Below are 23,015 nucleotides of genomic sequence, written 5' to 3' on the forward strand. Positions count from 1 at the left end.
GAAATATCAGCATAAAAACTGCTATAGTAACGCATTTAACAGTAGGGGAGGATGGTGTACAGTGAGACGAAAGTTTTAAAATTCAAGATGTTTGGAAACATTGATTCTATAAGAAAAAAATTAAGGCGGATTTGTAATTCAGTTAAAGTATACAAAGTTTTGAGACAGAAAAAATTTTATAATTATTTAAATTATTATTTCATTATTATTAGGTTTTTGAGATAATTTTTTAAAAAAAAGAAAAAGTAAAGTTCTCATTGTGCCCCATGAGTGGGGCGCAGTGAGACAGCATACAAGATACAAAGAGACAGCATATAGCGTTGAGTGAAACATAATATGTTCAACGTTTAAAATCAAAATAAAACCATAATAGAGAAACGATTCAAGTTCCATCTTACATGTAAAAGAAAGATAACTTTAAGACCAAAAAAAAAAAAAAAATTGATTTCGCTTTGTATCATTTCTTTTCACAGGATCTGTTATCAACAATTTAATAGTTTTACTCATAACGGATGCAACATCTGGCACGGATGGCCAAATAAAAACAATCAAATCAGTGTTACTTTCGCGCAAAAAAAACTAATGTACAAGTCTCCATAGGTGTTATCTACCATTAGAACATTTCATAAAAAAAAATCTGATGGCCAATTCTGTCAGAACTTCAAGTGCTCCATGATCTAGTTCTTCAAACCCAGTAGGTAGATTTTCGCACATGTCAATATTCTGGGACAAAATATCAGATCCCCCATTTAATTTTTCTAACTCATCAGTTGTGTCAAACAAGATTACATTTTTTTCCATATTTTTGACTTTTGTTTATTATTATTATTATTTTTCATTTCTCCAGTTTTTGTGTTCTCTTCTTCAAAAATTTGTTTCCCAGGAGTATCACTTGCCATGATATTTTTACCCTTTTTATGATGTTCCTTTATTGCTCAACCTTTTCTCTCTTTGGTTTTTAGACATTCTCTGATATTCTAAGAACCGAAGAAAACAACCACTGCTACGCTTGAGCAAGAGGACTCTTTTACCTCAGTTGTATCTATATTTTGCAGATTGTTATGATCAACTTGATCTGAAATATCACTTGGAATCAAAAGCTAAGTTACAAATGAAATTCTCATGGAATCGGCAGAAAATGTCCCTATTTTCACCTTATGTGGTTTAATTCGCATTTTTAATTAGGTAAAAATACATGTAAAGTAAGTACACAGCAAGTGGAAAACTCTTAGACTATAAAGTAAATTGAAATAAACATTCCTTTCGAATCAGAATTCAGGATGGGGCACAATGAGACTGTCTCACTAGGGTTTCCAATCCCGCGCCAATCTCAGTCCCGCGGGATTTCGGGATCGTAAGGAACCAATCCCGCGGGATCCCGGGATCCCGCGGGATTGACGTAAATTCGTCTAAAAGTTAAATTTTTATGTCCAATAGAAGAAGTTGTGCTTTATAGGAAGGACTGCTTTTGCTACATGAGATTGTCGCAAAGTCACATCTCAATTAGCGAATATCGTTTTGTACGCAAAAGTGTACTTGAAAAAAGTATACGATGGGAAAAGATTTTTGCATAAAAAATAATGGGGTTGAAGAAAGTGCGTGATGTGGCTTCATTGCAGTTGATTTTACTGAGAAATAGTTTTGGGTATTTAGCTAAAGATCCCCACAAGCATGACAGCATTCTAAAATATAATTTTCTTTTCCTATGGGTGTCAGTTTAGGGGTTATATATATATATTAGGGTGCGTCTTATTTTTGAAGATGTTATTTTTTCATGAGGCACCCTCTCATTTTGTTCCTTTGGATGAAAAAAAAATTCACATATCATAAAAATAAAAATTGAATAAAATTTAGAGGTTGCTACCATTACTGCAAAATTCGAAATCTATTTTTTTTTTTTTGCATCGATTATTATAATATTTATTTATGTTATATTTTTGTCATTAGTTTTAATTAGTAATTAATGAGATTGTTACTGACTTGGAAATTATTTCATATTTTATTAAATCATGTTAATTAACTGTAGCTACAATCAACTCTCAACCTCTTAACTAACTGTTGGTTAGCAACTCAAAGAAACACAAGTTGTCAGTTAAGAAATCAAAAAGAAAATTAAAAGAGTTCTATTTCAATAATCAAAAACAAAATTATTGGAATCCATCATTAGATTATTTGCTTGACCTTGCTCTTGCTGATGATACTTTATGCAAGATTTCACTTCCAGGCGAGATATTATTTCTAATTGAAAGAAAACTAGGAGGACAAGGCGAAATTGGTAACAAATAAATCTCTATTTAAAAAGGCAACAGAACTTGCTTGAAAAGAAGAAATTTTGAATGAAGGAAAATCATAAAGAATCTGAATCAACTGTAGTGAAAGTATTTTTTTTTTTTAGTCTCTCTTGTAACTGAATGTACTCTGACTGATTCTGAAGAACAAGAATTTGCAATAAAGTTTATCTAGATTTGATCTTTTGTTGTTGAAAAGCATTTTCACTTACAAGAAGGAAACTGCTGCTTCAAGTAATTTTATTTGACATCTACGTGTCATTTCTGAAGAGGCACACAATTTCCAAATTGGTCTCTTTCTTAAAGAAACCTAAAAGAACAACTCCTTCAATGAAACACTGAACAGCAGATGTTGTAGAACTAAAACCAAAGGAAAAAAAATAGAGGATTTCATTACTAACATTCAGATTTTTCACCATTAAGGTCTTTTCATGAAGTTTTTTTTGAAGAGATATTACCAAAAAGTGTGGATGATGAGTAGCAATCAGAAAAAAACTTGTATATTTCACATTACTGGAAACAAAGGGGAAAAAATTACATTATTGGTGAATGTAAAAGACGGAAATTGTAAACCAATGATATGAATGGCGAAATGGCGTAGTGGAACATTTACATGATTTTTGTTTGGCATTATTACACAGCATAGCAACCATGAAATGCTTATTTTTTTTTGTATGCATAGGAAATAATTTTTTTTTTTTTTTTTTTTTTTTTTCCCCACTCATTTTTATCTATCTTCCTTTGTTTATTTTCGCCTTTTTGTCTTGATTGACACCCCCCCCCCCCAAGTTTCTTCTATTTATCTTTATTTTTCCTTTTTTCGAATATTTTTTTTTCTGTTTATCTTATTTCATGGTTTTCCATTCTGCTTTTCCTTTCTTGCGGTTCACGGTTATTGACAATTTCTTTTCTTTTTGTTTAAGCTTCGGCTTAATCCTTGTCCAATTGAATTCTTTCTTTCTGGGTTCGTACCTAAGCGAAAGCTCCTGACCTTTGCTTGCATTCCTATTGGTTCCTGAAAGGTTTATAACTTTGTCATTGGTGTTTGGCTAATCCGCTGTTTTTATCTTTTAAGCTGCATGCTTATCTGCTCTTGGCTTTTGTCGGATGTCTTTTCATCCATATGCTCATTATTTTTGCATTGAAAAAGGCGTTCCCTGTAACGCCGAAACACGTGTCTGCTGTAATTTATAAATTTGTGCTTCTACTTACGTTGTTTGGTCTGACTTTACTATTCAGCACAAAGGTATTTATTTATCTTATTAAATATTTTCTTTAAAGTTAATGTGTTCTTTTTTCTCTTTTTTTAAAAAATTAACTGCATTATATTTATTGCTTCTATGTTAAACATTAGCAACCAAATTCACACATATAATTTTACACCGCCAATATTATCTGACCAAGTATGTATTTCCATTTTTTTTTCTTTTTTGTATCTGAATTCAAGAAAAAAAAATATTTATCTTGTATCCGTAAAGCTGTCATTGATTGTTTGATATTTAAATAAAGTTTTTAGGTGTAGCCAATGGCCTTTATTCATTTAAACTTTAAACTTAGTTTGATAAATTTCCAATATTAAACTCCATATAATCGATACCATTAGAGAAAAAATTCACAATTAAGCTGTTAATTTTAAGAAGTAAAATTGTGAATAAATCCCAAGCAACTTTTATTTTATACAAACTGCGTTTCCCGGCTTTGCACGGTGTACCTCGACAATTAAGTTATGTCAAGTGACATATTTTCAACAATCAGACTTATGTAAAAGAAAAAAAAGTGAAAAATTTCCCGTCAACGTGAAGAGAATAGCAATTTAATGATTCAAAGGTAAAATTTAGACCTCTTTGGATTTTTTTAACATTCCAAAAATCCAGTCATTGTTATTAATCGGTGTAAACATTCCGTATCACAGATTATCTGGCAAGCTTCCCTAGGGTTTTTTTATCTCCCGTATCAGGTGAAAATAATTGTATATTAACTCCTGAGCATCAAAGAATCTTTGCCAAATGTGGAAAAAAATACGGCCAAAACTGGATTTGTGTTATACACAGACACATACATAAATAAACTTCCACACACATGTTACATAGTATATATATATATATATATATATATATATATATATATATATATATATATATATATATATATATACAGTAAAACCTGTAAAGTTGACCACCTCTCTATCTTGACCACCTGTCTATCTTGACCACTAACGTACACCAAATTTGGTTTGGAGTATTGTAAAAAACCCTTTGTAAGTTGACCACTTGGTTTATTTTTTAAATTTTAATGTGACAAATTATTTTATTATTATTTATTTTATAGCTTTCCAAGAATATTTTCGATGCCAGACCAGCATTTTACCAATTAAATTTAACAGCAGCATAACTAAACCTCCTTGTTAGTTTAACCACATGGGAAAACTACAAAGAACCCTTTTATTCTCCAAACTTGTTTTTCTTTTCTTCTATTTGAGATTGCCTTTTGTACTCTCTGTTCAATGAAAACATGTATCAGTAGAAAGGTACAAAGTATTTTTTTCCACTTGCAATATTTTGTGGTAACACTGGAGTTGTTCTAAAGAGTAAATTTACTTGCATTGCTGTATTTCTGGTGCAAGGGATTAAGAGATAGGATATTTTAATTTTCAACTGCCTTTTTGAACTATGAGGGTCCATCTTGTTGTTCTTTGTGTTATAGTTTTACATAAAATGGCTTCAAAAAGAAAGTTAGTTGAATTTGAGATTGATAAAAAGTATGAAATATTAAAATTAATTGAAATGGGAGAAATTCAGAGAAAATTAGCTGACACATATGGAAATTCTAAAACTAGTGTCTAATAAGTGCGCCAAACTTCAATAAGAAGTTATTAGATAAAGATAAGATAAAATTTATTAACAAACAAAATACACATACATAACAGTAAGCAAAATTAAAAAAGTAAAGTTAAAAAAAAAAAAAAAAACTTACAAATTATAAAACATAAATTACAAACTTCATAACAAAACATTAAGAAAATCTTGACAATAGTTCAACACGAGTTAGAATTAAATTCAACACCAAAGAGCGCCAAAGGCACTGTCCGCAGTGTTTTTTAATTGGTTTAGTATGGAGTACAAACACAAATATGTATTAACAGAAATATTTACAAATTAATTTTACACAAGTAGTAAAAATTTTACACAGAACAATTATTGGACTGTTTGACTCCAGAAAAAAAAACACAATAACTCGCATTGAAACATTCAATAGTATAAAAATTACAATACAAAATCCCCCCCGGTTGGCAAGTCAGTATATTTTATCAGCTAAAAGTTAATTGTTGATAGAATGTCATTATTTTGTATATATTCATTGACCCCTTGTTTATATTTTTTAAAGTTCTTCTCATTCCTAACATCTTCCGTTAGTTCATTAAACAGCCGCGGTGCCAAGTAAAAGAATTGCTTTTTAATAATCGTTTTATTTGGTTTTATAACTTTATATTGTTTACCTGAAATTCGAGTATCATATTGTTTCTCAATAATTTCAAACCTGTTATTGTTGTTATACAAAAAATACAATATTCTCTGTGCATATATTTCTCTGATATTATAGATTTTCTCTGACTTTTGTAAAATAGTATCGTTTTTATTAAGTTCTTGTTTAGATCCATAAATTATTTTCAAAATTTTTGCATAAGTTCTATTTAAATTGGTAAGATTTGTTTCATAATCACCTCCCCATGCACAAATACCATACGTAATTATTGAGTTAATCCAAGCATAAAATAAACATCTAAGAAACTTTTTCCCAACTATATTTCTCAATAGATAGAGCCAATGTATTCTACCTCTTAATTTCTTCAAAAGTTCTATTTTGTTGAACAATAGATCATCATGGTTATTAATGTATATGAGAAAAATATAAAGCGAAAAATTTGTTATTTTTGATTAGCTATGAATATGGACTATTAATATCAAATAAGTAACTTTTCATAAACAAGATTTTTTTTTGATCAAATTACTGAAATTTTAAAGTTGCATGACACATTATACATCATCCTGGGAAAATAATCTCTAAAAATATTTGAATAACATTTTAAATTTTTGTTTCAAAGTAATGTTAACAATGAAAGCGAGTTGAACAGAAAGAGTAAGCGTCAATTAGTCAAAAAATGAATACATGGTGCAAGAAATGACAAAAAAAAAAAAAAAAAACCTTTATAAGTTGACCACCAAAGTACTGCACCGCAAGTGGTCAACTTACACAGGTTCCACTATATATATATATATATATATATATATATATATATATATATATATATATATATATATATATATATATATATATATATATATATATATATATATATATATATATATATATATATATATATATATATATATGAAATTTACTTATAAATAACGATGCAGTCACCTAAAAGTAATGTTAACATGTGAATGTAGTTTCTTTTGTAATTTTTTATTAACACTGCATTGAAAAACGGGCTCTTTATTACGACAATGTATAATCAATAATTTCGCAATTTTGTGTTTTAATAACATTGTTAGATCTGATCTTTTTGCCCCAGATCCTTCAGATTCTGCTTGTTTTTTTAAAATGAGTTATTAAGGCATCTAGGTACGGGATTAAATACCTGGTAGAATCCATGTCAATTCAACAAGGGGTGTAACATAACGGTCTCGGATTTTTTTTTGAATTTAATATATGTTAAAATTCATAAAAAATTAAGAAATGTGTTTTTTTTTTTTTTTTTTGTTTTGCCCGAAAAAATTCCTGTGACGAGACGTAGACCGCCAAAGATGGCGGTCCTGTCATGATTTCTCACTTGAGATTTTCTTCAAAATTTTTAAAGTCCATTATCTCAGAAACGGTAGAACATATTTTATTGCGGTTTGTTTTATTTAAAAGGATATTTTTATTCTTTAAAAACATTTTGAAATACGTGCTTTAGTTTTTTCCACAGTCTTTTGAAAAGAAAAAGTTTAAAATAATGTATTTGATTTTTCTCAATAATTCAAATCAATTAATTCAATTTCAAAAATTTTCATATTTTTACAGTTTATTAGTACCACTGAGATTTACGTTCCCTGAAAGGGAGAGTCCACTTTTTCGTTTAACAGATCTTAGAGGCATTTGAAAAAAAAAAGGGTTTTTAAGGCACTCTTTACGTAATGGCAAACCTGAAAATTCAAAAAAAAAAAAAAAAAATTGCAACAAGTGACCACAGAACTCTTCTAACTCAGTCATATAGCGGGACTTTCATTTTAAGTCGCCATTTTATCCAGGATGTTAAATGTAGTGAGAACAAGATGCGCTTAACGATTCTTTCGGCGCTACGCTGAAAGGTTACGTGGCGAACCGTATGCGAAAACAGCGAATCGGCTGGAGGCCGCGTTTTTGTTTTCATAAAAAATAAAACTTTTGAATAAAGTGGAGACTCAAAATGAAAATTTCGCTATGTAACTTAACTAAAAGTTATCTCTGGAAACTTGTGGCGATTTTATTTTTTGAATTTTCAGGTCTGCCATTACGTAAAGAGTTCCTTAAAAACCCTCATTTTTTCAAATGCTTCTAAAATCTTGAAAACGAAGCTCTCCTTTTCAGGGAACGTAGTGCTTACTGGTAGTAATAAACTATAAAAAAATGAACATTTTTAAAATTTGTGTTTTTGAGAAAAAAAATGATTTTAAACTTTTTTTTTCAAAGCATTGTGGGAAAAAAACTAAAGCACATATTTCAAAATGTTACATATTTTTTTAAAACAAGAATAAATATCCCTTTAAATAAAACAAACCGCAATTCTACCGTTCTCTACCGTTCCTAAGATAATGGACTTTAAAAATTTTGACGAAAATCCCAAGTGAGAAAACATGACAGGACCGTTAGTTTTAAACTAATTTCATGCTAAAATGTAGGCAAGCCTTCAATTAGAAATTCATTGTTGATCACGGTCATTGTTGAACAATACTTTCATTAAAATTTGTAGCTTAAAGAAAATCATTGAGAAAAAAGATCTGTTGCCATTTGTTTCTCGAGTATGAATAAATAAAATTTTGGCTTTTGTTTTGAACCTTTTTTTGTAATCGGGGGATTTAAAAAGGTTCTTTTTTGGTTTTTCTTCCTCCATCTGTAGGGAAATTTTACAGATTTTTTTTGGCAAAACCTGATTGTTGAACACGCGTCACTTGACAGAACTTTTATTTTCGAGGTGGACCGTGCAAAGTCGTGACCACACCAGCAAGAATGCATCACTCGGACTTACAGTTTTTTTATTCAAGCCCAATAAACTAAAGAATATGAACTGGCGCAAAGTTATCCACACTGACTCAAAGATGCAGTGAATAATTTTATATCTGCTTTAATAATGTTTGATAACTTGAATTCATTCTTGAAAATGCACTACAGCATTATATCTGTATCACAGAGTCAGATTGACGTAAGTCTAAAAATTGCGATTTCCTGTTTATTATTGCGTTGCATGTAGAATACCATTCCACATCGTGCCATGTTAACGCAATTCTAAAAAAAGTATTATTATTCTTAGCGGTGTTAAAAGAGCGTGTCCAATCTTTTGCATGCCCCAGACAAAAGTTTTTCTTCTTTCCTCTAAAGTTGCGATTATGTGACTTAAGTTGTTCTGGCTATGAGGTACAGATGTATAAACTTACTAACCTTTTCATTTACTTAAAATACATCGTTCAAAAAATTGTACCATAAACAAATAACTTCATATACCAATACTTTCAACAGCCATCTATAGTTGTTGTTCAAAACAAATCTTGAATTTCACCCAACCTGCTCCCCGATTGCAGTCACATGAGCATTCCGAACGCCCTCTGTCCGGCTGCACGTGCGTTCGATATTCCACGCTCCCACACGCCTCCATTCCTTGGATCTTAACGGTGTTCCAGAGATTTCTCCTCGTCCGGCACAATAGTCCGGCGCACCAAGTCAGCGTTTTACAATGCCTAGACTTTTCTCCTTCCTATAGAATGCGCTAGTGTTTATTGCAGAGTAAGTGCTTTTTCTGCATGCATGACTCCATGAATTGAGAGTGTTTGCATATTTTTTTGGAAACAATTTTGATTAATATTTTTAAAGTGACTTTTTTTTTTTAAATATGAAACAGGTACTTGGAAACTAAAAACGCGGCAAATATAAAATTATTAACATGTTGTTAAATTGATGCACATAAAGAATTTGACTACATTTTTCATTAACTCATCATTACTTCAACCATGTACATTATTTTGAAAGGAATATAAAATCTAAAACTATTTATGAGAAAAAAAAAAAAAAATATATATATATATATATATATATATATATATATATATATATATATATATATAACTTTGGTCTGAATTTCACTTAATAATTTCCATACGGGTTACTTTTTCAAAACTATGATTGGGGGAAAAAACATCTGTACCAATTGTTTTAATTAAAGATGCAAAATACGCTGAAATTACAGCCACAGAAAAAAATTAAAAGCAATTTAGAAAATTGTTTTTTAATTTTTTTTTACATAATTGTGATTTTACTACGAAATTATATAATGCAGTTTTTCTGGTTTGATTCATGTTAATTTTGTAGAACATCCAGTATGCTACCAAATTCTTTGGAATTTTGTTATCATTTAAACACTTAAGATTTTTTTCTGTTTTAATTTCACAGAACATATACCAGTAAAAGCATTGATATAGTTTTGATTTTTTTAAAATAAGAAATGTTAATGCAGGTTTTAATAAGGATTAGTATCTAACTAAAGCAGATTGGCTTTCGTGATTTCTCTCAATTCAGGAAAACTTAGGGGATATATAAATGCTATCGAGTTCTACGCAACAGCTGTTTTTAGAAACTAATCACATTTAACTTGTTAAAAATCTTAAAGATTCTTAGCATATTTTGCACACATAAAAATCTTAAATATGCTTGCTCTTTTTAGTTACTGCATATAATAATTACTGTATAAACATAATATGTTTACAAGCTAATGATAATTATGGGTACATGAAGTTGATCGGCATTTAATACAGAAATAGTTCAAGTGGAATGCGTTCAAAAACGATTTCGTTTCTGATTCTGCATTAAAGTGTAGCAATATCCGATTATTTATTTTTGATCTAGTTATTCGTGAGAAAGGAATCACTTTTTTAGAACATTATTTACATTTATTTGTCAGTCTTTGCATTCAGTTACAGTAAATTCATATACATGGTATGTACATTTCAGCGCGCTTGGAAAGACAACTGAATCAACATGGTGCTGTTAAAGTCGTGCTGCTGTTGGCAGTCTGTCCGAAGCGGGAGTTTTGCAAGTGGCATTTATAGCATAGTGAGTTTTATGATTCATGATTTTTCATCTCTTGCATAAAATTTAAGAAAGTCGTGCTTAACCTTAAAAAAAAAGTATGAGCTTGGAAAAGTTTATGATCAAATCGAAGATTGACAGTTTTGTGTAAGTTTTGATGCCAATTTTGAAAATGTCTCCAAAGGAGGCCCTGAAGCCCTCCACGATCCTCCTCTCCTAATATCATCAAATATTGATTAAAGCTGCATTTTTAAGACTTTAATTTTAAAAAATTTCCAGGTCCTATAAATTCCAATCCTTCAGTTATTATCCATTAGGGTGGTCCAAAAAACAACTTTTTTTTTTATTTCGATGATGGGTAGTGCGGAAAAGGTGCCACTAGTGGAGCAAAGTGCACACAAAGAATTGGAATTTTTTTGTACAATTTCTTGATCTGCCACAATTGGGTTGAAGTTTAAAAAAAACGTTGTTTTTTCACGTTTGTAGCGAAAATTAGTAAAAATAGTATGTTTCTATTTTCGATGATGAGTTGCGCGAAAAAGGTGCCATTGGTGGCACTAAACCCCCATAAAACTTTTGAGGTGTGTGGTATAGTTCTTTCCTTTGCCACAAATGAGTAGAAGTTTTGGCACTTTTCAGTTTTTTTTAACGTTTTCAATAAATTTTCTCAAATAGTAAAAATTTTGTTTTTTTGCCATATTTCTCTGCCATAATTAAATAGTTTTGTCACATGTGATGCATTTTGAGATGCGTGGTGTGTCGTAAATTTACTACTTATTGCGCATAAAATTTTAAATTTGAAATGTGCTAATTGAAACTTTTGTTCAGCTGCGTTCAAAATTAAGGTTAAACAGCACAGAACTCAACGAAAAACTAAAAATGGTATGGATGTAAGGAAAATTTCTGCTTGTACTTTCAACAGAGAGTTTTTATCCACACTGTGTTAGGTAATAAAATCTTTTTTCGTGTTGAATTTCTGAATTTTAGCACTTTTACTTCTATTACAGTTATTGCTACAATGAAAGCTTCTTTTCCTTCGTTTCCATCTGCAACATCCTGGCTATTTTAGTAGCATTTCTATTTATTACACGAAGTTGGCATAAGAATTCAGATTCTAAAATTGTTTTGAATACTAAGTGTATTTCAGTTTCTTGTGGCGAAAGATATTTCGTGATTCGACGTTGGCTGATATTGGTTGATAACCAAACCGAGCATATCGTCGTATTCAGTTGACCTGAATTTTAATTTTGGAGCTTTAAACCTTAAAGACTCGAATTTCTTGTACTTTTTTTCTTGTTTTATAATTTATATCTATTAATTCAATTAATATTCATCACAATGTTTTGATACCTTGGTTTTCGTCAGTTTCCATTGCTGTGGTAGCATTGTTGTGAATTCTTAGGTTGGCCATGTTATTTACATTTTTTAATCCATTTTGCGTACCCTGATCGTTTCTTTAGGCGAATCATATTGGCAAATCAATTCATATTACGAATAGTGCGAGACAGCGTAAGGCATCTTTGGGTTTCTAAGTACTTAAGCCAAGCAAAGAGTTCTGAAGGCAATTGTGAGCCGCCAAGACTACGTAATAGGCCCCTGGTCTTGAAACTCTGGAGAGCACAGTCCAGTGGAAACAGTTGCACAGCTATCAATTATGTGTTTTTGATCTGTGCTCAAAATTTTCAGTATTTTCCTTTTATTTTGCCAATGTAGAAATATATGACAGAGGTAACTTAGAATGATAGCATAAGTAGGTTTTTGCATACTATCAGCTTGGGTTTGATTGGGCCAGAAAGTTCCTAGGTTCAGTACTTTCTCTATCTTATTTATCAGATGTCAGACCAGGAGTGGAGTTCGTTCGTATGAAAAATATACAAAAAATGGTGAATTTATTAATTTATTTCCTTCTTTTTTTTTTAACACCGGCAAGGACACCGTTGTTTTTTGTTTCTCTTTTCATGTTCTTACGGGAGCACTGTTTCACCGGACTGCTTTTAGTTAAGGGATATTAATTTTGTTATAATTTTTAAAGAACGAATTCTGAGTTACTCCGGTTGGTTTTGAACGCAAGTCAAGCAGGAAGGTGCACTACGATTTCTAATAACATATTTTAAATTTAAAAATTTATACAAAGCCTTTTTAAAATACTGTTTCCGAGTGAAAGACTGAGAGTAAACTGAAAAAGTTCTGCAATTGTTTTCCTATCGTGTTATGAAAGAGAAGGTTCAATCAAATCGATTGAATTTCAATGATTTTGTTTGCCGTATTTGGATTTTAGTTACAAGAAGCATCTAATTCACTCACCAATTAGTTTATTAGACTGTCGACTTCAGTAGCAGATCATATTTTGTAGTATAATTTACATTAAAACCGGAAAAATTGAAAAAAAAAAAGGCAAATGGCGATTTGTTTCCGCCTAAGTTAATTTTTTATTGTAAAAAGTAAGAAACAACTTTTATTCCAGGAAAAAAGTTGAAAAATATTGTTTGAATTCTTCGTTGAAAATAATGATCTGATAAAGTTTTAACCATTTCTTGTAGTTTCCGAGACATTAGTTCTTTTCCTTATTTGCAATTCTTTTTTGTTAACCAATACTCGACACTTTTTTTTTTGTGAGAAGTAGTAGTTTTTCAATTATCAAATCAAATTTTAAGCAAAAATCTTAAACAATATCATCAAAGGCTTTTTCTGCTTTTACTGGCAGCTAAATCAAAAACAATTTGATTCTGATTAATTACCATTTACAAGTTGCTTTTTAATTTTGGTAATGTTGCTTTAAGAAATAATGATACAGCTATAAAAAAAGCTTTTTTAAAAAAATAAGTATTTTTTTTATGTTGTTTTAAAATTTGTGTAAACAGATTTTTCGAAGTTATAATTCCTATTTATTTTTTCAATGTCTGTAAAGAATTTTTATATGCATTCATTTCTTGTCTTTTTTTTTTTTTTTTGAGGATGTATAAAAATATTAGTTGAAGTACTTTTTTTATCGACTTCGTATTAAATAGACGCACATCATTTTGAACTCTTTTTTATTATTGTTTTCGCTTAGTATTTATGACATATTTTAATTTGAAGCACTTCATTCTTTAATCAATATTAAATATGCGAAAAGGTTATCGAACGCATTTGTTTCAGATATTTTATTTAATACATACACGGAGCGCTCGAAGCATTTCGTTTTCTTATTGCTGATGAGAATTCTCGATTATATTAAGTGGGGAACATATTTTTTGGCGACTGAGGTTTGATGCTTTTTTTTAAAAACTTTTGGTTTGTGAATGCAAACATGACTTCCTTTTTTTTCATACCGCATCAACGTTTTATGATCCTTATCGCCATCTCCAAGTGTCTTGAAGAACATACGAACTGCACGCATATAATGAAAGGAAATAATGTAATTTTCTTGAATCTGCATTATTTTCAAAGTAATCTATCTAGGCTGAGACAGTCAGTACGTGCTGGTAACATGCATGCTATATTTTCAAAAAAACTTGATATCTTGATAGTACCAATCCTCTTCTTTGATTTACACAATACAGTGATAGCACCAACTTTTCTGGGAAATTTTGAAGATATTTCTGCAAGAGATGTTGCATCCAAGCAGCTCGTGGGAGTTGAAGAGTTCCTGGAAAATTACAATGTGAAATGTCTGTCTTTTCTGAGCTACTTAATGTCGTGCCTCTCCTCCCCCCGAACATATAACATATCAGCTATCATTTCTCAAAAGGACGAAAAGGAAAGGCAAATTGTAAGTTGCTGGAAAGGATGCTCTTTTAGAAAGGAAAGCTCTACAAATTGCATAAAATGACCAAAATTCAAATGCAACGAGGAAGAGGGAGGGAGGGGGAGACCATTTAAAAGGGGTTCATGTACAATGTTTGGATTGCAGGTGGCTGGTATTTGTGAAAACAGTCAAACGTATACAAATACCAATGTTCACGTTTCCTTTTTAAGACTCTTTTCTCACATACCGGATATGACGTCAGAATTTTCTATTTGGCTCGAAAACCGTCGGTCGTAGAGATGTAGCTTTTCGCGGATTTTTTATGAACTTCAAGCGAACAATCTGGTTTTGCAGTGTTTATCCGGTCTTCGTGGTCCTTTGCATGCAAATGTATATTTTGCATATAAATTAAAAAATAACTCTAATTGGGCTTTTTATTGTTCTTTTGCATTAGAAAATCAAATCAAGTATCAATGCTTTGTACATAGTTTATGGATTTATAGAGAGCTTAAAAATATTTATTTCGGAACAAAAAGGAGGGAATTAGATGCCCTAGCTTTAAGTCATTAAGAGATAAAATGTGATTTAAAATCATGCTGAAATGCAACAGAATAAAATATGATTTAAATTATTTCTGCCATAAAAATAATTATAGCCATTTAACTTGGAAAAAAAATCACATAAAATTTGCTCATTATTTATTTCCCAACGATTTCTACTGTTCATATTATCCACTTTGACAAATACATTTTTAAAACAAGCAATTACAGTGAACCTGGTAAGATTTTAAAGAAGTATGTATAGCATAACTTTTGTGCATAGCCGCATTGAATTCTACAGTAAGCATACAAAATGAGTGTTATTCTTATTTCCTGAGAGTTAATTTGAGTTACTGAATGTTCATTATATCACATTTATAATAATGATAAAATACAGTTTTTGCTTAAAATTGTAAACAGAATAGTTTTTAGAATCATTGTTTATTTTAAGCTTGTTCTGTAGTTGTAAATTTTCGTTAGGATTAGAACGATTTTTAAAAGGTTTATTTGTTCACTCTGTGACTCCTCCGTGTGCAGCAGAGTGGTAAAACTATTTTGAAATCCTTCCTAAAATACTTACGTACCAACCATTCCTACTTTATTATACACAAATAAATGAAGCATTGATAAAAAGTAAGATTAATTGGGGGAAGTTATTACAACTGATATACAAAATTCAAGAGAGTCAGACATTGTTTTTATGTACTATTTTCATCAGAATAAACCTTAAGACAATTATAAGAAAGAAAACAACCTAATGTACAGCTTATGTTTATTATAAACCAAAACAGGAATTGTCATTTCTTCACATATTTCTTTCACTAGACCTCTCTATCAAATAGTTTCTTATTTCATTTTATCACCATACATGGTAACTGATTTTATTTAACTGCGAATTCAGATTTATGAAGACTTGGAACAGCTCTGTCATGTAAGGATAAATAAAAAAGCAAAGGAAAAGCAAAAATGGTGTCATAAATTTGAAAGTATGTGTCAGAAGAAAAATAGTTAACTATTTTTTGTAATTATATTCTTCACACTGTCAGGTATTAAATTATCCTTATACGCATGAAGAAATTATACTTACTTAACATCATTTTTCAACAGGAATAATGCAAAGATAGCAAATCCTTGGTGTAAATGAAAAAAAATTAAGGTATAAAAAAAGTTTCAATCTCGCTTTGTCAAAAATGATTTTTAAAATTGCATATAGACTTTAAAATTAACTTAATTAATTTTGTATCATTAAATTTTTTTTCTGTCTGATACCATAAGTTTTTTTTTTAATGAATATTTTGTACTGCTTGAGTTATTTGATTAAAACATAGAATAACAGTTTTTGAAACTTATGATTAAAAGTTTTTATATCGACTAAAAACTGAGGCAAAAGCGTTTCCTTTCTTTCTTTCTTTTTTTTTTTGAAGATTCTTACGCTCGAGTTATCTGATCCTGCCTGAAATTGCGTTCAGTGAGCTATCTAGCTGCTCTCAAAAAGTTACGGCTTTTTGCACATTTCTGTTAAAGTTTCTGTTAATATCATTTTGCGACAAGTTCATCAGATTTTGTAGATATTTAAAGTAAAAATTAAGAACCTAACCAGGGAACCACATGAATAGTGTAATAATAAAGATTTAAAATGAAAAATGACTCCGGTAAAAGAAGAAACGCGGATAAGCGGGCATTATGACAGAAAAAATAAGCTAAGAAATACTTTTCAAAATATGCAAGTAAGTTATTTAATGACTAATGCTAATCACTTAGAGAAGTTCGTAAAATGTTTCACAATTGATAACATGCTCACAGAAAAAAGAAAAAGAAAAGAAAAATGAAGTGAAGAAGGGAAAAAGAAATATAACCCATATAAAAATATTGTTCTAGTATACTTACTCTCAGCGTAAAAAAATGCACGAATAATACAGGGTTAGCATAAAAGAATATCCGTTTTAAAAATTTATATTTCATAAACTATTACACTTAGCACTATAAATGATACATACAAATCAAGATAAACTGTGAAAGTTTTTTTTCACTCACAAATGTTCGATGTGTGCGGCTTTTGTAACGCAACACACATCTGTAACATACATTTTGGAGTGTTTGATTGTCAATAAACTACGCATGTGCGATCTTTCAGTTCTTGCAATGTTGTAGGCACTGGTGGTGTATAAACACTGTCTTTGACGAAACCCAATAAAAAATTTAAAAAAAAAAAAAAAAACGACGGTAGGGTTTGGGGATCTGGCCGACTAAAGCATAAAGGATAAATCATCATTACCTGCTCGGTCAATCCACTTTTGTGGAACGTCAGTGGAGCGGCAAAGTAGGGGGGGGGCACCCCCCCAGATTTCTTGGTTTTAACATCGTTGCCACTCCTAATACAGTAGTTAATACACGTGTAAGGACTTTTGTGACCAAAAAACCCCCTTCGGAAGGAATTTCTGGCTGCGCCAGTGCAGAACGTGCACGTTCAAGTATAGTTACTCACGTCCAAAAAACTATGACATTTTATCTTTATTTTTATGTATCATGTACAAAGCTAAGTGTAATAGTTTATGAAATATAAATTTTCAAAACCGGGATATTCTTTTACGCTAACTCTGTATTGAAAACTCAAGTTATATTCAAAGATTATGAATATTTATATAGCAACTTAAAATGTATACGAAGTATATATTTCAAGTAAAATATAGTTTCTTAAATCAACGACTTATTGAGAGAGGTTAAAAATAACATAGGTTCATAACATATACATATATATTAGACGAAAACCATAATAAAAAAAACTGTCTTATATTTGGGAAAAACAGTCAAAACACTCGGCATTCTTTTTAACATTAGGCTGGAAAAAAGGATTGTTTACTTCTCTGTCACATAAGTCTACTTTATAGCCAACTAACAATCGAAGGTATTTTCGATGTGATAGATCTCGCAATAACTAATTAACTTAAAAACTATAAAACTAAACTATGTAACTATAAAACTTTCATCAAATTATCGACGTCAGGAAAACATCAAACGCAAAACAAGAAATGCATCGATGGCAAAAACATCGATGGAAAATACATCGATGGTAGATGTTTAACAAAAACATCGATGTTTCGGAAACCTCGACATCGGTGTCGCACCACTCCTTCTTTCTCAAATTTCTAACTGAACACTAAGTGTAGTTCTTTTCTTTTTTGCCTTAAAATAATAAGTAGCAATTTTCTTTTTCCTTTCTGCGTTCAAAGAGCTTCGCTTGCAATCATTTAAGACAACATTTTGGCTCATTGTATGTAAACTTTACTGTGAAGTAAACAAAACATTGTGGAAAATTTATTCTTTCTGAAAATAGTGTCAAAAAAAAAAAAAAAAAAAAAAAAAAAAAAAAAAAAAGAAGCGGAGAAATGATATTTGATTTTTAAACCTCATTTACTGTTTTGCCCGGTGTTGCACGGTCTACCTCGAAAATAAAAGTAGCGTCAAGTGACGCATGTTCAACAATCAGGCTTTATGAAAAAAAAAGAAAAAAACAGTAACATTTTTCGTCAAAGTGTAGAAACGAGCAATTTTATGACTCAAAATGTAAATTTAGATCTCTTTGGATTTTTTAAAAATTCCAAAAATTTAGTTATTTTGCTTGGTGGATTTTCTGCTGAATTCCTGAGCAACAAGTCAAGAGATCAATATTGGCATAATATCTGACGTAAACTATAGTCAGATATTTGTAAAAGAAACATACATACAACCCTTTATAGTATGTATTGAATTGTAAATTTTAGTAATTATTTTGCTCTGTCATTGCTACCTTTTCATCAATAGTTTTACTGTTAAATTTATTTAACAGATAGAGAATGGATGACAACATTTTGCAGTTTTAACAAAAACCGTGATTATATTAGGCAGAGCCTACTGTAATACTGTAGATATTGTAGAAGTATGCAATGTCTTGATGATTTTATAAGAATAATTAAGAAAATGAAATTATGTTTGAGACTATTGTAAAAGTGATTTATTTTTAACAAATGCTGCATTACTATCTCGATCAGGTATCGTCTTGTACATGAATAACAGCTTATAACAATATACGACAGAACCAAAAAAAATTATATCTCCTATTTTTCTACAGAAAATATTTCTCTTTAAAACTTCAATCCAGCATAATAACTCAATTTTGGGCAAAACTAACTCGAGTTGAGCCTTTTTTCTGTAGTTCCGAGTTCCATTATTCTTTTTCAAAATAAACTGCTAAGCAGTTTAAAAATATTTCAAGGAAGATGAACAATAAATATTTTCCGTTGGATTCTGCAGTCAACACCAGATTTATTACTGCAGTATCGACAAGCAAATTATCATTTACGAGCAAATACCAATCAGTTCGTTACATCATCTAGTCTAGAGACTACGGCATTGCCCGTAGTAGAAAATTAAAAGGTCTTTTGGTCCGCCTGTATATTTACAAATAATGTATGATGAATTTCATGCCAATTGGCTTGCTCATGTATGGTTGCACGTTATGATAACTTGGTAATTTACTCGTCCATCTTATGATAACTTTGCTCGGGAAAATGTTCTTAAAATTGGAATAGAAAAAGAACAAAATTTCGAAAAATCGCTTCGAAGTGCACACCCCCATGCTACAAACTAATTCTGTGCCAAATTTCATGAAAATCGACCGAACGGTCTAGGCGCTATGCGCGTCACAGAGATCCGGACAGATATCCAGACAGAGATACATTCAGCTTTAATTTTAGTAAGATTAGCTAGTACTCAGTGCTTTATGCATACGATTGGGACATTGAAAAACAATTTTTCTCTTACATTTTTAATGGTAGCTACCGAAAGAATTAAAAAACATCAAAAGTCGTAAAAAATCAGAATTTTGTTTAAAAAAAATCGAGTTTCATGCGATAAGCTATAAATTTTTTAAAAGCATTAGTACGCCATTCTAAACTCATTAAACAAAATTTATGAATTTATTTCTAATACAGTTAAAGTGAATGAAACGAAATTTTCATCACAAGCTATTCAATTTAACCACATAAATAAATTGCGCATTTCCTCTCAAAGCAATACTCTGAAGGCTGGTATTTAACGCTTCAAATTTCAAACAAATTTTAAATACACCAGTCAATGCTACATAGCTAAAATAGTATTTATTTTAGCTAGAAACATTATCTTCTATTATATTTAATATCACAAAAGCCTTATTATTTTGTGGATATGCGAATAAGAACACTTTAATTGCGTGATGAAAGCAATATGCCTGTAATTTCAGCTTAAAGGCTATGATTTCAAAATAACACTTTTTACGTCAAAGTTACAGAATTAATTACACCACTTTGATTAATTGAAACCCTTATGCCGAAATAATTACGGCGCCGAGTCACTTTCTTTTTGAAAACCATCAAAGAGAATAACGAATAAATACCTTTGTGCTGAAAATTCAAAAAATCAGTAATCCAACGTCAGAAAGCACAAATATTTGCAAAATATTGCAGACACGTGTTTCGGTGTTACAAGGAACACCTTTTTCAATGCAAAGAAATGTGAGCTTCTGGATGAAAAGTCATCGAGAAGCTCACATTTCTTTGCATTGAAAAAGGTGTTCCTTGTAACACCGAAACACGTGTCTGCAATATTTTGCAAATATTTGTGCTTTCTGACGTTGGATTACTGATTTTTTGCATCAAAGAGAATATCAAAGCTTAAAAATATTTTTAGTTACATATTCATTAAGAGATAATTAGTTACAGATACTTATGCACATGTTTAATTCATCCATAATAATGTGTGTGCACTTTACAGTTCACAACATTTTCTATTAATTTAGCTTTTGTTAAGGTATAGATTGTTCACAGTTAAAATTTGGAGCTGTTCTAGTTTGCTCAACTGAAAGAACCTTCGCTTTTCAGCCTTCACTATTTCTAAGCAAGTTAATTGGTTTGAAAAGACGTAAACATATGTGAATGAAAAAAATAGTTTTTTTTCCCTTTCAATTACCAGTGTTACTTGCTCTATAAAAACAAAGGGATTTACTGGGAAGGAAGTGATGCTTTTTAGCCTATTTTCAATTGAAAGTAAAAAAAAAAAAAAAGAAAGGAAAGGAATAAATGTATAAGAGAAGAGGCTTAATTCATTGTGCAAATATCGCTAAAAACAAAATCAAAAAGTTAAAAGTAAATAAAATGGTTTCAAAAAAATTAAGACATATTAAAAAGAAAGAAAGTAGGACATTGCGATGTTAAAATGTGCGTCTGTCAGTCTGCTTGTCTGTCGCCCTATTTTGACTACCCTTAGAGAGAAACAATCCAATTTAAACAAACCATTTTTTGTTCAAAATATCTCAACTTAGATATCTGACTTCTTCATTTTGCTTTTGATAAGAGTAATTTTTTGTATAATTTTGACCAGTTGAAAAAAAATTAACATAAGTGCTTACGGAGATGCTTTACGTGCGATTAAAAAGAGAAAGAAACGGTGCTTGATTTGGTTTTTAAAAGGCAATTTTTGATTAATCAAAAAAAAAAAAAAAAACATTAGATCCTGCTGAGAAGTTTAAAACTCATATTCAAATTTCTCCGTCTTCATTTAGAATTTTAATTTTGTCTGATTTAAAATCAAGTTTTTTTAAAAAAAAAATTTACTGTTTCTTCAGCGTTATATTTTACTTAATACTACAATAGCGCATAATTCTTAGTGCATGAATACTTTATATTTTGAAGCTTGCTTCATATGTTTAGGCATATTTCGTTTTAAAATATTTCGATTTATCATTTTTTTGCATGATATTTAGTATGATTTGAAAATATGAAAACATAGACTCAAATTGATTTCAAATTACTTTCAGAAATAAGGAGTAATCACGTACAGTGCATAGAAATTCGAAGAGAAAATGAAAATATCTAAAGTAAATGAATAAATTCATAATTTAAAAAAAAACTAACTTGCCAAAAAGTAATTGAATTTCCCTTTCTTAAAGATATCATGGAAATCATATGAAATCAGAAGTAAGGAATAGATCCCATTTACAGATGCAAAATTAATTATCATGTCATTTGATACTTTTAAAAGTAAAACTAAAATATCCTCATCATATAAGGATTAGATTTCCGATATTATTTTGCATTTTTCGAATTGAAAAACAAGTCTCGACTTACTGCCAGAGAGTAGTGGAATGTAAATAAAAGTGATGAAACCCATAGAAGCACTTGAAATATCATTCTAAAAATAACAATAAATTTATCGTCGACATAAAAGCAATGACATTTGAGACATTCCTCTTTTAGTTTCGACACACAATCTTCCAATCTTGCTAAAGTCTTGTTCTTTTAGGCATTTGGAAAAATAAAACGAAAAGTAGAAGCCATATAACTGTTATACTAATAAAAAGTTTTACCCTATTTCGAAACTGGTTTCTTTACTGCACCACGTGCTTAAATAGCTATGACAGGAAAAAAAATCTGGTAAGTGCGATTTACTTTCAAAGCTTAAAAACTTCTCTGTTCTCTTTTCTTTGTTAAAATATCAAAAATGAGGAATAAATGTAATATGCAAGAAATGCATATTAATTAGTTATATAAAGATCCTAAATTTGCTTTCAAAAGAGAAATATCGTGCCTCGGATGCATTTTTTGGGACATCTTAAAAATAACACCGTTTTTTATCTCTTTAAGGGCATAGGGGTTTTATTCACATATAATTTACTTCATTCAATTCAGCAGAAATGTGTGGGTGAGTATGTATGTATGTTCCTCAATTAAGTCAACAGTTTACGTCAGATTTTGGCCACGTTTGGCATAGAGGCCCTCTGATGCTCAGGAATTCACATAGAGCTGTTTCGCTCGACTATTTGGGGGTAAACCCTTCCATACGGGGTTTTCCATAAACAGATTCAGTTTAAGTCAGATGTTTGCCAAATTTGGCACAAAGGTTCTTCGATGCTCAGAAATTCACACAGTGGGTTTGCAGTAGAAAATCCGTAAAACGGAATGTTTACGCCAATAACAATGAGTGAATTTTTGGAATTAAAAAAAAATCGAAAGAGATCTGAATTTAAATTATGAGTCATAAAATTGCTCTTTTCTACACTTTTTTTGATGGGATATTGTTCACTATTTTTTTCTTTTAACCTGATTGCTGAACATACGTTATTTGCAC

The 23,015-nt window shown here is 30.4% G+C and overlaps 1 protein-coding gene across 2 annotated transcripts in view; it reads left to right on the forward strand.

The window, feature by feature from the left end:
• Positions 1-9,185: 9,185 nt before the first annotated feature.
• LOC129218229 (uncharacterized) overlaps positions 9,186-23,015 on the forward strand; it is a 230,541-nt gene continuing 216,711 nt past the window's right edge. For both annotated transcript variants that reach the window (XM_054852452.1, XM_054852453.1), the window contains exons 1-2: positions 9,186-9,311; positions 10,533-10,634. In XM_054852452.1, coding sequence (XP_054708427.1) covers positions 10,560-10,634 — 75 coding nt within the window. In that variant the 5' untranslated portion in view covers positions 9,186-9,311; positions 10,533-10,559. The remainder of the gene's footprint in view (positions 9,312-10,532; positions 10,635-23,015) is intronic.

This window comes from Uloborus diversus, chromosome 3, assembly GCF_026930045.1.
Source record: "Uloborus diversus isolate 005 chromosome 3, Udiv.v.3.1, whole genome shotgun sequence".
NCBI classification, from domain to species: Eukaryota; Metazoa; Arthropoda; class Arachnida; order Araneae; family Uloboridae; genus Uloborus; species Uloborus diversus.